This window comes from Miniopterus natalensis, chromosome 2, assembly GCF_054644295.1.
Source record: "Miniopterus natalensis isolate mMinNat1 chromosome 2, mMinNat1.hap1, whole genome shotgun sequence".
In the NCBI taxonomy this organism is placed as follows: domain Eukaryota; kingdom Metazoa; phylum Chordata; class Mammalia; order Chiroptera; family Miniopteridae; genus Miniopterus; species Miniopterus natalensis.
The window spans coordinates 11,881,628-11,898,011 of record NC_142082.1 but is presented as its reverse complement, the minus strand read 5'-3'; the positions used below and the strand labels follow the sequence as shown (position 1 = coordinate 11,898,011).

At 36.0% G+C, this 16,384-nt stretch overlaps 1 protein-coding gene across 2 annotated transcripts in view; it reads left to right on the top strand.

Moving 5' to 3' along the window:
- The window catches only part of TUSC3 (tumor suppressor candidate 3), an 89,253-nt gene that overhangs the window by 63,757 nt on the left and 9,112 nt on the right, over positions 1-16,384 (top strand). For both annotated transcript variants that reach the window (XM_087814131.1, XM_087814130.1), the window contains exons 7-8: positions 7,095-7,158; positions 14,636-14,710. In XM_087814131.1, coding sequence (XP_087670257.1) covers positions 7,095-7,158; positions 14,636-14,710 — 139 coding nt within the window. The remainder of the gene's footprint in view (positions 1-7,094; positions 7,159-14,635; positions 14,711-16,384) is intronic.

Genomic DNA, 16,384 nt, shown 5'->3' with positions numbered 1-16,384 from the left:
GGAAAGGGCCAGAAATGTATCACTAACAAGAATAGAGAAATCTTCTACTAGAGTGTCAGAGTGATCAGAGCCTTGGGATTTTAACTTGTTTCGTTCAGGAACAGGGGTGACCCAGGATACTTCTTTTTGCCATCCACTCAACAGAAGCCTGCCTGCCTGCCTTCCCCACGCTTTGTTTCCACTAAAGACCCAACTGATTGGTTCCATCTGAAGCAGGATTATAGATAGTGTCATACAGTGGGAAGATCCTAGGATGCTGTTAAGTATGTCTGTTAATTTTAACACTAAATAAGACAGTATATCTCAACAGTTTAGAAGCATCCTTTCCTGGGCAGTAGTATTTCCAGAAAGAAAGTGAAAAGGAAAGCATAAGGGTTATTTTATTTTAGTGTTTTGGGTACCTGAGCACCCAAAGACAACTCGGGACTAGGGCGTCATTACCCCCTCCCACTAACATCCATATTTTGAAATACCATCTTCTTTACTTAGAATGACAGGGTAAAAAATGATTAACTCTATTAGACACAAAAAGCACATCCCTCATTTTACAGAGGCTTTGAGGGAAGCAGTGTCTTTTCTGCTGGCAAATCTTCAACAACCAAGATGAACTTCAAAGACATAAGTTTATTTCAAAGCAGTGAGGCAACCCTTTTGACTCCTTAGGAAGTGCTGTCAAAGAAAATACAAGATTTTCTTTCAGTATTGTTTTTATGTTGATAGTAAAATATGTTTCCCCTTTTCCACTATTGCAATACTTAAAAGCGTTATATGCTAGGAATTGAGGGATTATCACTTACAAGATTTTCTTAACTTTCAAGTGTCTGCTGTCCTTATACGGGGAGGCAGTAACAGGGACGAAAAGACCAAAAGGTACCTTTTCATGATGTGTGAAGAAAAGGGAGAGGAAGTGGGAAGAAAGAAAATGATTAGCCAAGCTGCACAAAAAGGGGGGACGGAAAGACGCGTGTAGGTGGGGAGAGAATCGCAGCAGTGTTCTCTAGCTGTTGGCAAGCTCTTGCTTCATCTTGTAATCCTGTATTTTAAAATGAAAGAAAGGACCTAAAAGTCCACTTTTGTGGATTTGACCTTGGACTAAGACAATTTGTCATTTGCATAACACCCAACAATATCTGATCCAAGTTTTATTTGTTTCCTGTTTTCTTGGTGTCATGATTTTTAAACACTTTACAATTTTAAAATGATCAAAATCACTTACATCTCTCTAGGATTGACTTAAGCACACTTTTTATTTATTTATTTAAGAAACTTATACCAAAGCAAATAGGTGCCAGTACATACAGAGTCTACCCCCAAAAATGTATATACACTTTAACAGCTGATAGCTCAATTTTGAAAATGAAATGTATTTTGATAAACACTGCCTTTATAATTATTCAAAGGGTGTGTATACATTTTTGGGAGACACCCTATAATATTTTGCCGATGCATAAGGGAGAAATAACAAATTTGAATTCTGTATATTATTGCCTTTAAAAGAGTTATTTCTTGGCTTATATATATTACCGAACATCATTTTGTACAATGCTTATATTACTATTTGGGTTTACTCAAAAGCCCATTTAATTAAAACAGTCTTTGTTAGGGTTTATCAAGCAGATTGGTTGTTTATACCTCGCTTTTGCTCCACAGATGATAATTTTAATATTTGCTTGATATGTAAGAGACTTGAATAAGAAGTTTTAAAAAATTACTCACTGGCAGGAGAAGTTAACTCAGACATATTCTACTGTTACTGATTACCAATAGCCATTACGCTGATCTGTGAGTCACGTAACTCATAACAGATAACATGTATTGATTGCTTTTGGGTTTTTAGCCTGATACGAAGTATTTTACGTGTATTATCTAATTCACTTTTCACATTTTGTTTTTCCCATTATACAGTTGAGCAGTGTGAGGCTTAGAGTAATTTTGTTGAAGGTCACACTTGCGGCAGATCCAGGATGGGCATACCAACTGAGACATTTTGATTAAAATCCATTTCATAAACTGCTATACTACCATTTTCTTGGCAAAATCAATTTGTGTTCTTATTTCACAGATTAAGAAATTTAGGCTGAAATGATGGAACTGATCAAGATTAAAAACCAGTTTTTTAAATTGAATGCATAGTATTAGCAGTAGAAACCAAGACTCTAGACTTTTAAGCTCAGTACTCTCTTTATAGTGGCTGCCTTCTCAGACAGCACCTGGTGGTCCACACTGGCCATTCTTGTTTTCAGAGCATTTAGTGAGTAAAAGGGCTCCTTAATGATTACTCACTACCAACACAATTAAAGTGATATTGAAAAAGCAGAGCCTAATGACTGATTTTACTGTCCAAGAATTTAGGACTCAAGTAAAGAGAATGAGGTTTCTTTTGTCTTCTGACATATACTACAGTTAGCTTAATTTCTATTTCCGTTTCTAATACTGTTATGTAAGAGGTATTAAAACCCTTATAGTAAACAAAATACACTATTTTAAAGTATTTACTTGAAATTAAGTGTATTATTCATATATATTATTTATATTATGCTATGCAAACTTCAAGTCATCTAATTTTTTTCTGAATAAAATTGGCCTTTAAGTAAGTCATGGTAATGAACTTTCTGATAAAATAATATTTACTAATCATTCTTTGATTTTGGTTCATATCTTTTATGAAGTGTTCAATGGACTGGACAAGCGAAGAACATTTATATTAATGATTTGTCAAGATATTTATCTCCGTGGAAAAAATAGATATGTATCCAATATCAAAGGACATGCAGATTTTCTTCTTGACTAGTCATCTGATTTGCAAATGCACTGTGGTTATAAAAGCAAGTTAAATATGCGTGTATTTAGGATTAAATTACATGTTACTAATATCTCCCTCATCAGAGACAGAAAGAATATAGATGAACATCATGCTAAAGCTATAAAGGCATTTCATTGCTAATTACTTATGACTTCTGTAAAAGATTCTGAAAGTGCATGCATCAATTAAATACAAATTTTTTTAAAAATATGTTTTTATTGATTTCAAAGAGAGGGAGAGAGATAGAAACATTAATGATGAGAGGGAGTCACTGATCGGCTGTCTCCTGCACGTCCCCCCACTGGGGATCGAGCCGAAACCTGGGCATGTGTCCTGACTGGGAATTTAACTGACTTCCTGGTTCATAGGTTGGTGCTCAACTACCGAGCCACACCAGCCGGGTTCTTTATTGCACTTTGATAGACAAAATGTGTTCTCACAGTATGAATGCATAAACTCAGGAGAATAGAGTTTTTTGGCTTTTTGTTTGTTTTCTGTTTCTGTTACACTGGATCGCCATTGCCTGAATCATGCCTGGGACATAATATCCCACTAAAAATTTATTAAATGCATTCTACTTTATTAAACTCTGAAGTCTTATGAATATCTGGTCTTAAAGTGATTATGATTACTGAAGAAGATGGACAACAGTCAAATGTTATCACAGGGTTCCTGAGTATCCTCTTTACAAAATATCAGTTCAACACCCCACATTCACCTGTTAAAGTAAAATGAATTTCTGAATGGCATTTAAGCATGCTCATCTAATGTTTAGAAAATATAAATAGCTTGTTTGGAATAGACTTTAAGATGAGTTATCCTTGTTTATTTTTTATTACTTACTATAGAGAAAACCAGGTACTGTGCTAATTACTTAACATGACTTTATCCGTTTATTTGATTTTTAGGACAATATTTTGAGGAATATCTTCCTATTACTATTAATGATGAGATCATTTAGGTTAAGAAATGTGTTCACGATAACACAGCTGGCAGGTAGCAGATTCAGGGTTGTCTACAAGCCTTTACTCTGTACTGCCTCATGTTTACAAGAAAGTACCACAAGTGTTGTAGATTTATTACAGTGAAATAATGAGTCTTTAAGGACCAAGTGTGGATTTTTTTAACCTAGCTGTATTTTTAAATTAATTGGAGATATGTGGGTTCTCTGGTATTGTGACTGGAAGCAAAAAACAGATTTAATGATATATTTTTCTCACACATTTGAGAAAGAATTGAAGGGTCCTAATAGGGCAATGGTAGAATCTGATCAGTTTTAACAGGATTAATCTGACAATTAGACCATAGGGTAGAGGCAGAGAGAACAAAGGAAGCCACTGCAGTAATGTAGCGAAGAGATGATTGCTTAGACCAGATGGTAGTCTGCTCTAACCCTCGGGCTCCTCTGCCAGTGCTCCCTGGAAGTGGTAACGAGTGGTTGGATTTGGAATGGATTTTGAAAATAGAGTTAACAGTATTTTGTCGGTGATTGGCAGTATGGAAAGGGAGAGAGGGAGGGAGGAGAGGACAAGAATGATTGCAAGGTTTTGACCTAAATAACTGGCAAAAGTAAGTTGCTGTTTCTGGGATCCAAGAGGGGGGATATCGAAAGTTTGTTTTGACCACTTCCAAATAGTCTATTAATGAAGACTATTAGATGACCACGTGGCGGTGGACGTATATGAGACCAATGTGCAATTCTGAAGGGCTGGGCTGGAGACACAAATGTAGGAATCACCAATATAGAAATGATCATTTAAGTCATGGGATTGGGTGAGAATACCTAGGAACGCTGAACGTAGAGCAAGGGCCTAAGTGTGTGCAGCTCTGAGCTAGTCCAGAATTTAGAGTTGGGGTGATGAAAGCGAAAGCCAAGGGGCCTGGGGGAGAGGAGCCAGTACAGTAGGAGACCCTCGAAGGCAGGTGAAGAAAATACTACAAAACAAGGCGAGGGACCACGTGCAGCACACTCATCAGGTCAGGTCCGGTAAGACTAAGGAGCGACCAGGGCTGGGAATGCGGAAGTCGGTTGATGGCTTCGACCGGAGAAGATTCTAGTACGTAAAAGAGTTTTGAAACCACACACCTGGAAAATACCTGAAGTTCTTGCTTCTCTAATTTGTGATTCTAATATTGGCAAACTACCTTCTAGTCATTATATAAATTTAGTTATTATACCCAGTATTGTGATATTCAAATATTGCAGTCAGTCCTACAAATGTTGACTTTAATTACTTTAATGATCATCATTTAATTACATAATTGCCAGATTAAGCTTTTATAAAATGTTTCATTTGATTTCCTTCTTGCTTTTTAATGTTATTATATGGTGGAAAAGGCATGAACCTTGTTGGTCGTTAGACCCAGGTTTCAGCCCAAGTTCCACCAATTACTGTACTAGTGCAATCTTAAGCAAGTTAATTTTTCTAAATCCCAGTTTCCTTATTTGGAAGATGACATGATGATAACTATTTCATATGGTTGTTAAGAAGATGCAGTGGGATAATTTATATGAAGCATCCAGTCAAATGTCCGGTAAATAACAAGGTAGTATAATGAATGAGTTTGGGATCTGAAATCCCAATTTCAAATCCCAGTGTGTACATGGACTGGATGTGAAAACTTGGGCAAGTTTCTTCATGTCTCTTAAACCTCAGTTACTTTGTCTATAAAATGGCTGCAATAAAAATGCCTACCTTGTAGGATTATTGGAATTAAATGCGCTATTGCATGTAAAACTTTTAAGTGTCTTACACAAAATGAGCCCGATACACGGTAGCTGTTATTAGTACTTGGTGTGACTCCGCTGTTATTCTCGCCGTTACAGTTACTAGAATAAGCCTTCGCTTCTCAACTCTGAGGGTCTTTGTTTCCAACCAGGCTTCAGCTGATGTCAAGCGTAGCGTCTCGTATTTGTCCTCGGTTTGCTGCATTATTGCCCTCCATTACCAACGCAGAAGCCTTAAGCAATCAGCTAGTGGCTAGGCCGTGGCTTCCAGAGCTGCGCTGGTCTCCACGTGGGACATGTCAATGGACAGAGTCAGAAGAACACACACAGGATAGGATTCCTCAGAAGCTATAACGTGAAAGGGCCAGAAACTGCGATACATCTAATACACCTTTGACTGAGGCAGCCACCCTGCGAAATTACTGAGAAACTTGGGGTGGAAACAGTGACAGCTTAGATCAGAATATAAAGAACAGCCTTTGCATAAAAGTACCAAGACAGAATTAATGAAAAAAAGGAAACTTTCTATACTTCAAAGAAAAAAAGGAGACTTTCTATACTTCAAAGAGATTGTAGGAATCATCTCTTTTTCCCCGATTTTATAAATGAAGGGCTAATGAATATCTGAGACATTTGGTGACGTATTTAAGGTTAAGAGCAAGAAGGAATCATTTTCTAACTCTTAAATTCTCTCTCCAGCAAAGCATAATTCTTTCACCTATATTATTGTCAGAAATAAAGATGAAGGGAAATTTTGAGAGGACCAAAATGACTCTCCTCAAATGACACAGTTATCATCTGTGATGTAAAATTGAGGATGCGTATTTGATGTCATAGGAGTTATTTTTCTTTCTCCAGAATTTTATTTTACAAACAGAAAACCTAGAAAATGACTTTTATTTAAAGCAACTAATTTTCATGAGAGATTAACAGCTGAAATACTGTAGAGGGCAGATTTTTTTAGAAGCAAAATATCCTAGATGGAAATTTGTGTCAGGTTTTCTATAGTCTACTGACATCAACTAAGACAGTTCTTACTAGGTATGGAAAACTATGTTTCTCAATGAGCTAAAAGTTTTAATATTTATATTTTAAAACAAAATGCTCTAAAGAAATGAATGCATTTATAAAACTATCTTATTTTTAAAAATTTGATAATATGTAAAAGAGTAACTTAACATTGGCTAGGTCATTTTTGACTTATTTTAATGGATGACGAATCAGTAAACTTACTTGCTCTAATTTGTACCATATGCTGTCAAGTTCATTTTGTAATAACTCTGAAAAAATCATTACATTTGTGTATGTGTTTGTGGTAAAAGTTTTAACAAGATAGAAGTTTACTTGGATGTTTAGTTGCTTCCTACAGTTTACAGTAATATCAGCCACCAACATTTTCATCTCTTACTTCTAGTGAACTAATAATCATTTCATTCAAAAGAATTATAAATGGAGCTTAAGTAATATTTTTCCATTATCTTCATGACATAAAACTACAAAATACACACAGAAACTCCCCTTTCCTCAGATTGTAATGTTTGCTTCTCTGTCTTGTTTTTCTAGAGCTACATTCACGGAAACAGCCAGGGTCAGTTCGTGGCAGAGTCCCACATTATTCTGGTACTAAGTATCCTTTAAAATACTGGTAACTGAAAAAGATAGACCATGTGCTATGAAATTAATTATTTTTCTGATAATAAATACCAAGACTTGTAAAGTTACTGAATTTTAAATTTGCTATGTAAAATTTTCTAATTTCTATGCTAATTACTTCTTATAATTGTTGTTTTTATTCTGAATCATTAACAGACTAATTTTGTTTTTACTGACTATTGAATTTTAAATTATAACCTTTGCTCTGCATTGATTTTCTCTGGCTAGAGTTTATTTGTGGCATTTGTATGGTTTTTTCCATAGGATCTTTTTAAATTTTTGTTCAAAATATTACAAATGTCCCTTTTTCTCCCCAATGACCATTCTACCCTGTTCCACCCCCTCCCAAGTCCCTCTCCCCACCATTGTCCATGTCCTTGGGTTGTGTATATATGCGTATGAGTTCTTTGGTTACTCTCTCCCCCTCCACCCACCCGCCCCCCCTCCATCCCTCTGACATTTGTCAGTCTGGTCCATGCTTCCATGTCATTGAATCACTTCTGTTCATCAGTTTATTAAGTTCTTTAGATAGGATCTTAATGGAAAGATGAAAAACATTATCTTAGTACTGGTTTCCTTAAATACTATGATCAGTCAGAAGAGGGAGATGTAGGATAGTGAGAAATCTCATTTTGAAACATACCAGACCACTTGTCTTGAATGGGGTAATTCAGTACAACTTAGGGTTTGGAGGTAGAACGGTCACGAAGAAGATGGCAAGATAGGAAGGAGGTAAGTTCCAGGTGTCTAATTAAAGACAACTGAGTATTCTTAGAATGAAGTTACTTTTTTGGGCAAACAACTGTGGGGGACCAGTGATGTTTGTGTGGGTCATTTGAAGTTTTGACCTTGGAAATGAAGCGGAGAAGAGAGATTACAAGACTCCATCTTATATGTCAGTGTCTTCCTGAACTCCCTGAGCGGCCCTGACCTGTACCAGTTCTCAACATTTTTATTCCTTCCACACCTGACCACACATACTTGGTGCACACACAATCCATTTATATTTGTAGTCCATTTCTTGCTTGCATTTACTTAATTACCCATATCCTTTATGGCTTTAAAATTAAGAAGCTACTATGATGAGTAATTTTTTTTTCTACTTTGTCTCATAGATTGGATTTGGAAATACCCATATTTGAGTAAACATTCTCAAATTTTGTGATTTTCATCAGTAACTACAAGGTTTCTGTGTTCCAACTTTAATATGGTTAAGAGATTAATATGTACTTTGTGCGTATCAGAGAGACTTTAGGTGAGAAAATGAAATACTTGCAAATATGAGTATGTTAATAGGAACATCTCCATATTAAAAAATATGGGTGAGGCCATACTTACTCTCACTTTATCTTTTAGTTATATAAATATATTTATGAAGCAAAATACATTTGTGTTAAAGTACAACAGTAAGAAACAAGCATTTATTGCAAGTCACTTTTTAGCTCTTATTTATTTATATATATTATTTCTTTTCTATCTTATTTCAGTCCATGATGTGGCATTTTTGCAGCATACTTTATTCAAAGCAGCTAGTCTATTAAACACATCAGGAGTACCTAGCAAAAGGAATGAAAGCTCCATTGTACGGCAGGAATTCTCCAAGGTTTCATTTCATGGCTCATTGACATGAAGCCGAGATTTAGGATGCAAAGAAATTTCATAAGCAGTGTGAAGTCTTCCATGTAGAGTTTTAACAGCAGTACAGAAAAGAATTAGAAGTCCCCTGTTCTCTTTATGTTACCAATAATTATTTATTGCTTTATTTCTTGTTGGATTATTTTATAGATATGAAGAAGAAAATTTCTTTTAAAATGATAGTTTCACTAAAATTATCAGTAAAAGTTAAAAAGACGCCATTATGTAATAATGCCTGGTTTCACTTTTATTTGGCAGAGTCTGCTAATTTTTAACTCACTGTATTCTTTTCTTTTGCAATTTATGTTGTATTTTTCCCCTTATGGAGAAAAAAGGTAAATTCCAGATGGTTACTTTTTGTTTATTTGTAAAGACAATTTCTGCCTTTTGGTTTTCCCCTCCTAATTAGTAAGCCAGATGAGTAGATGCAATTGCAATATACAAACTTTGTAGGAAAAAAACTAAGGAACAACAGATGGAGTTTGATGTCATAGGTTATAAATTTATATTTACTCTGAATAACATTTTTATCCCTATTAGTAGTGTTTTACTTTCTCAGTATCTTATTTAGGGAAGAAAAAAGAACAATCCTAAGTAGTCTATGAGAAAAAAAAACTATAAAAAACAATAAGAATTGTCCTGGCATTTTAATACAGAATCGGTGAACTAAGAAGAACTTACATAATACTTTATGTTTCCCCAGTGAAAATTTATTTCCCTTTCATTTATTTTTCATTCAGTTATGTTTCAGTGCCTGATGCAAATAAGATATTTGCTATTTACAAGAAAGGAGACTGATAGGAAAATAATTATACTGCGGTGTGACCGATGCTGAAATTGGTTCTTGGAAGCAGGAAAGGAAAGAGCAGCTGGATGCCTAAAGTAGTAGAACTGACTTTTCAGCTCCATTTTGCTACAGTGGCAAAAGGAGTTTCCCTGTCGGAGAATATCCCAGCAGGAGACACAACAGGCACAAAATCATAAAGTGAGAGAGAGTGTTCACCGGTTGTGAAGAGATTTGGCTGGGAATGGAATTGTAAGCATGCCTTGCTAAGAAACTGGAACCTTATCTGAATTCACCAAGATACAGTCTCCACATGCCAGTGAGTACAGGACTCATGGGTCATTGGATTGGCTTTACTGCCAACTACATGAACTCTGGCCTGGCCTGTAATTCCCTATATCCTTTAAGTTCTGAGATGTAAAGGAAATGACATAAATAAATATCAGTTGGAAGTAAAAGTGCTAATATAAAAGGCAAAGGCTATACTAGCAATAAATTAAAATATACATATATATTCTTATACAGATCACATTTGAGAAAACATTTGTTTTCCATTTATCATGAAGGAGTGTTTGACTCTGCATTTATTTTCAACCTGAGATAGAGAAAAATGTTTCTTTTATTTTAATGTGTTATATCCAAGAAAAAACATACTATAGGAGAAAGTTAATGATGGATGCAAGCTGAAGCTAATTTTAGATTTAGATCCCTTAAAGTCTTCTGTAATGTGCCAATCTATTTTTCAACATCTGTTCTCATTTATCTTTAAGTTGGCAATTGTGATTCTCTTCCTAGGAGCAACAGTGATCCTAACATTATGTGCAATTGAGAATGAATTATAATATAATGCAAATGCATTTGTTATTAGTTCGGTAGGATGCCCAGTGCCTCTGGGTATTGTATATAATTTACACAAATAGTAGCTTCTATTTTATGTGGGATCATGTCAGTATTTTGACTTTTTTAAGCAATAAGATGATGATTGGCAGGCTCAGCAGAGAAACTGTGGAGTCTGCAAGTAAGTAGCTGAAATATATATTGCTATGATGTTAATACAAATGTGCATAATAATACATGAACTAGACCAGGGTGTGTGTGTGTGTGTGTGTGTGTGTGTAGGAATTAACAAGCTCAGAACAATACAAGTGTCAGAAACATTACAGTTTATCCACTATATTTACGTCTCTTACATTCTTTCAGTGTTAGCGCTCTTCAGTAAGGCACAGCCAGATGGCTATAGCCATCATTTTAAAGGCAGAAAAGCATCTCTTATTCCAGAGTTAGACACGGAATCTCCCAGATTCCTAGGGGCTTATTAGTTATTCAGCCCTCCACCCAATGAAGGAAGCCCTACTCTTCAACTCTCACAGATGAGCATCTAGCTTCTTCCTGTGTCTAAAAATTAATCTTTCATCTAAAAATTTTTATGTTACAAATGTGAATTTTTTCTCAAATGTTAAGTATTATGTAGGCTTTTTTTAAATCTAAAACTTTTGTTTTCTTTGACACCATGGAACTTAAGCTCAATACATCTCAATAGTCAGAGGTCTTAAGTTAAAAAGTTATCTGGTGAATTTAAAGCCATTTTAGTTTAATTCTTATATCTTAATTACAGCCATCAAGTTTAAAGTAGGTTCACAGCTCATTGCTTGATACTTTTGCAAGAAACATTCTGAGGATGAGATCATACTTTCTGACCCCACATCATTCTAATAAAATATTTTACCTTGGAGTTATACACAACCTATGTCTAGGCATCTCTTTGCTTTAAAATTCCTACTTAAGGGTTGTATGTCCAAAGGTTTACGAAGTTTTATATTTCTTTATTTTCTAGTAATAATAAAGCTAACGTCCTCTCAGAAATAGATAGTTTATGTATCTTTGATACTACCTAAAATTCTCCGTAGCAGGGATTGGCAAACCCAGCAAGGGCCAAATCCAGCCTATCTACTTTCTTTTTAATATAAATAAAGTTTTATTGGAACACAACCAGAGCTGTTTGTTTATGTACTGTCTGTGATTACTTTGCACTACAACAGCAGAGTTGAGTAGCAGCAATACACCGTACAGCTGGCAGGGCTGAAAATATTTACTTTCTGGCCTTGACAGAAAAAGTTTGCAAGCTGTTGCCCTTTAGGATATAAATAATAGAAAACAAAAACCCAAAACCTCATTACCCCAAGACAGCTGCTATTAACTTTTTCTTTCTCTGAATTTCTCTTCTTTCTTGTTTTTAAAAATAAGAGATTATGTTGTTTAACTACAGATAATTTTACACAAAATTATCTTCTGCTCAGTTTAAATACAGACGTTGAAACAGTTATTTGCCCTTTTACTCCTCCTTTGTTACCGTTTTCACCTCACCCTGTGATATCACCCGCCTTCGTGCTTTCTGTGTTTGCCCCTTTCGCTCACTAGTTTTGTGCTTTAAACAAGTTACTCGGACCTCTCTGGGCTTCAGTGTCCTTATTTGTAAACTGAGGATAGTGATAGATGTCAAAGAACAGTGGCTAATGGGTAAGACAGTAAACAAAACATTTCTGTCCTCCTTGGGGCCCACATTGTAGAGGTGGGAAAAAGACAGTAAATAAATGAAAAAGAGAATCTGAAATTGCCTTCAAAGCCATGGTACAGAGACAAACAAGGCAGGATGAAGGAAGTCGAGAGGTGGGTGGCTTCTCTGACCAGATGCCACTTGAGCAGAAACCTGAAGGGAGGGAGGGAGGGAGGGAGGGAGGGAGGGCGGGAGCAGGGATATCTGGGGAAGAGCCTCTCACGCAGAGGAAGGGCAAGTGCAGGGCTTCCAGGCAGAGGGGCCTTCTGGTCGGAAGAATAGCAAAGGGGCGAGAGCCGTAGTCAGCGGGTCAGGGTGCAGGTCAGGGTGCGGGTCAGGGTGCGGGTCAGGTGTGGCCTTGAGGCCGTTTGGAGGCCTTCAGGTTTACTCTGACGAGACGGAAAGCTAGTGTTCTGAGCAGAAAAATGACGTAACTTTAACGACATTAGATGACTGTTTAGGGGTATGCATTAATTTCATAAGTGAGAAATAACCAAAATTCATAAAGAAAAAGACTAACAGCTTTGCCATGTTAAAATGAAAACCTTCAAAACAGTTTAAAAGTCAGCAGAGCGAGTCATTATCGTGGCAGGGGGAACCACACCTGCAAGTCCACAAAGCTCAAATAAAGCACCTTATTGATCCCAATACATCAAGGCCTTTGCCAAGACACATTGTAATGAAACTATCAAAAATCAACAATAAAGAATCTTAAAGGCAGCCAGGGAAAATAAAGTAACCTATAAAGTAACCTATAAAGGAACTCCCATTTGGCTATCAGTGGACTTTTGGCAGAAACTCTGTAGGTTAGGAGAGAGTGGAATGCCATTCAAAGTATTGGAATATAAAAACTCTCACCCAAGAATACTTTATCCAGGAAAGTTATGCTTTAGATTTGGAGAGATAAAGACTCTCCCAGACAAGAGCTGAAGGAGATCACCACCACTAGACCTGCCTTGCAAGAAATGCTGAGAGGAGTTCTTTAAGATGAAATGGAAGGATGCTAATTAGTGACAAACACAAAATCAAAGGATACAAAACTGATAAATTTGATGACTACGGTTAGATAATTATATATATGATTAGTGTATTAACCACTTAATTATAGTATGAAGGTTTAAGGTAAAGAGCATTAAAATAGTAAAAGCTACTTAACACCTTGTCCAGTTATTTAACTTCTGTAGGTTTCATTATCTTAGTTTATAAACAAGAACAGCACCCACCTCACAACATTGTTAGGGGCTTAATGAGAGGAATTCTTGTGCAGTGCTTAGCCCAATTGTCTGCATGTAGTTCTTTCTCTGTTTTCTTCTAGGAATTTTATAGTATTAGATTTTATGGTCAAGTCTTTGATCCATTTAATTTTGTAAACCATATTTTCCCCAGGAATAGAAAATGATTCCACTTTCCCCATGATCTTATTAATGAAATTTTAGAAGCTACTTGGCAGATGAAGTCATAAAATAAATATTTTTATTGATAATATCTACATAAGGTAATTTTAAAATGTCATTTATATTCCATATATTTGCAAAAAAAGGTCATAGTTAAAATATAAATTTCTGTATTAATTTTTAGTAAGTCAAATATGTATAATTAAATGTGTAGATTAAAATTTATATGTGAATAAAAAGGGTGTTGCCAGAGAAAGATGAAAGGGGAATCCTAACTTAACTCATTAAGGACTTATATCAGTCACATCCGTCCGCTTCAAAGAACGAAGCCTTAGAAATTACCTACATGTGAACAAGTTGAATGATACAAGCCTTTAGTTTTTTCTGCCACTATTAGCAATGACTTTGGACTTGGAATTTATGTCAAGAGCCTGTTCAAAACACCTTAAGAGTAATGAACCCCTAAAGTCCATAGGTTTATCATACTGGTAGCATGAAACATTCATTCAGGCCATCACTGCATGGCTGAAACTCAAGGAAGTTAGTAATTATCTAAATTCTACTGGTTTTCAAACTGTGTACCCCTAAAGTTTAGTGGTGGTATATGTATATACGTGTGTTGGGTGGGGAATTGGGGGTGAGGTGGGGGGTGATGGTATTGCACAGGGCTGGTAGTGGCTTTTTCTCCTGTTACATGTGGCTTCTGACCAAACTTGTTTGGTTTTTATGCTGAATATATTTTAATTTTCTATGATTGCCAATGTAATGTGTCATTGTGACTCTAACACATGCCTTTATGGATAATGTAAAATGTCATTCTTGGTTTTGAGAGTCGACATAAATCATATGTGCTGTGAAAGTCCTGAAAAATCTCACAAGGCTTTAGGTTATATATTTTAAAAATTAAGGTAGATTTAAACACAAAGAGTGATAATGTTCTTTTATATGAAGAGAATGAATCGTATTTACCTCTGTGTGCCTTGGTAATTTAAATATTCTGGAACAGCACATTGTGTTCAGATCCAGAGAAATTAGTAGATTTTATTTGCATCTATTTCTGCTGTTTCCTTGACAATTACTCTAGATGCTGCTATCACCATGGGGATGGTTCTTCTAAACGAAGCGGCAACATCCAAAGGAGATGTTGGAAAAAGACGGAGTAAGTCTCTGAGTTGGTATTTTTGTGATTTTGTTTTTATACTTCAGATTCATTTAAGTCAAATGGGAAATATAAAAGTCCTTTGCAAACATAAACTTCTAAAGAAATGTTCTGGTTTGAGGAAGGTTGCAGTGTTTTTTACTTTCTTCTATTTCTTGGATGTGTGCAAATAAAAATGTATTTCTTGCAAATGGGACTGGGTGATTTTCCATAGAATTGCGGAGAAAGGAGAGCTGCTCTCCACCCCTGCTCCGGCCCATCCCCATGCGAGTCAGGTATGTGTTTCTGGACCCAGAGTTTGTGTATGAGGAACATACGTGCCTGAGAAAGATTAACAGTTCATTAAGAAGTTTAAGGACTAACAATGGACTAAAAGTTTAAAATAAAAGACTTAGTTTCTTTATGGGATTGTGACGCGTAGTTTAGTACATCAGTGATTTCTAAATATTTAAGTATCTTAAGTGTTGACTTGTTTTGCTGGAACATACAGTTTAGTTTCCCGCTTTTCCATGATGTTCTCCATACACCATTATAAACTACGCATTGTTTAGTTACACATTGTACAGATCTATCACTTTATGATATACCTTTAGAATAAGCAATATGACACTCTTGGGATTGACAAATAATATTTAGGACAAATTCTTATGTGATGGTATATTTATCATATGTCCTGTCATATCAGGGAAAGTAATAGAAATAAATGTGTATTAATATTTTAATCTCACAATGTGATACTGAGTTTATAAAATCACTACTTCCAACTTCCCTCTTGGTAGATATTTTTATGTATAATTCTCCATCCCCAACCTGCTGTCAAATTATTTCTTTGTGTGTGTGAGTGAAAGTGAGAGAGATGGGGGTGGATATATTTTTAAATTATTCCTTTTTGATCCTAGTGTGATTTTTATTTTTGCTATATTACAACCACTGATCATTATTGACCAGGTCAGAATGCCCCTGTCGTCACAGCATTGTCTTCTTACAAGTACGTTGTCTGGGTGGGCAGCAGAGGTTCATTTAGTAATGACTAACTCCTCACCCTCGCTCGAGGCCTCTCCCTGCCCCTGGTACAAGTACTTGAGTTGCATTATTTTGTTCCACTGCAAACATTGTTTTATGTGATCGTGTATTTCGAGCCTCATTTCCCACTGAGCATAACCAAATGAGGCTGCTAAGAGTGGCACAGGAAGGGGAAAGCTTTCTTTTTAAAAAAAAGAAATACAGAGGAAAAGAAGAGTTTGACGTAAATACTAACTGTGGGGAGGCATAAAGTAAAACGTCGTGTGCTGAAGTCTGGGTGCCGTCAGACTGCTGTGAGAGTTGTCAGTGTGCCGCACCCAGAGCCTGGTGTCTGGCACACTTGGATCGGCTACCATTTTTTTAAAAGTGTTTTTCATCTCCTGATGCCGAGCACCTTCTTTTTTTCCTCATTTCCTGCCAGTGTTCATTTGAAGTTCAGCTGTGTGGCTGTGGTCTGAAAGGAAATGTCACAGAGGCTGCCACTGAGTGCCGGGAAGCACTTGTGATGTAATTTGTACTCAAAACGGAGAGAATGTTATTCCTGGAGTTGAATGAAAATTGACTGCGTGATTTCTAGGATTATAATTAAACCTTGTCTCACTCGTATCCTGGAAGAATTTTAACTCTATATAGAACATTATAGAGTCATAA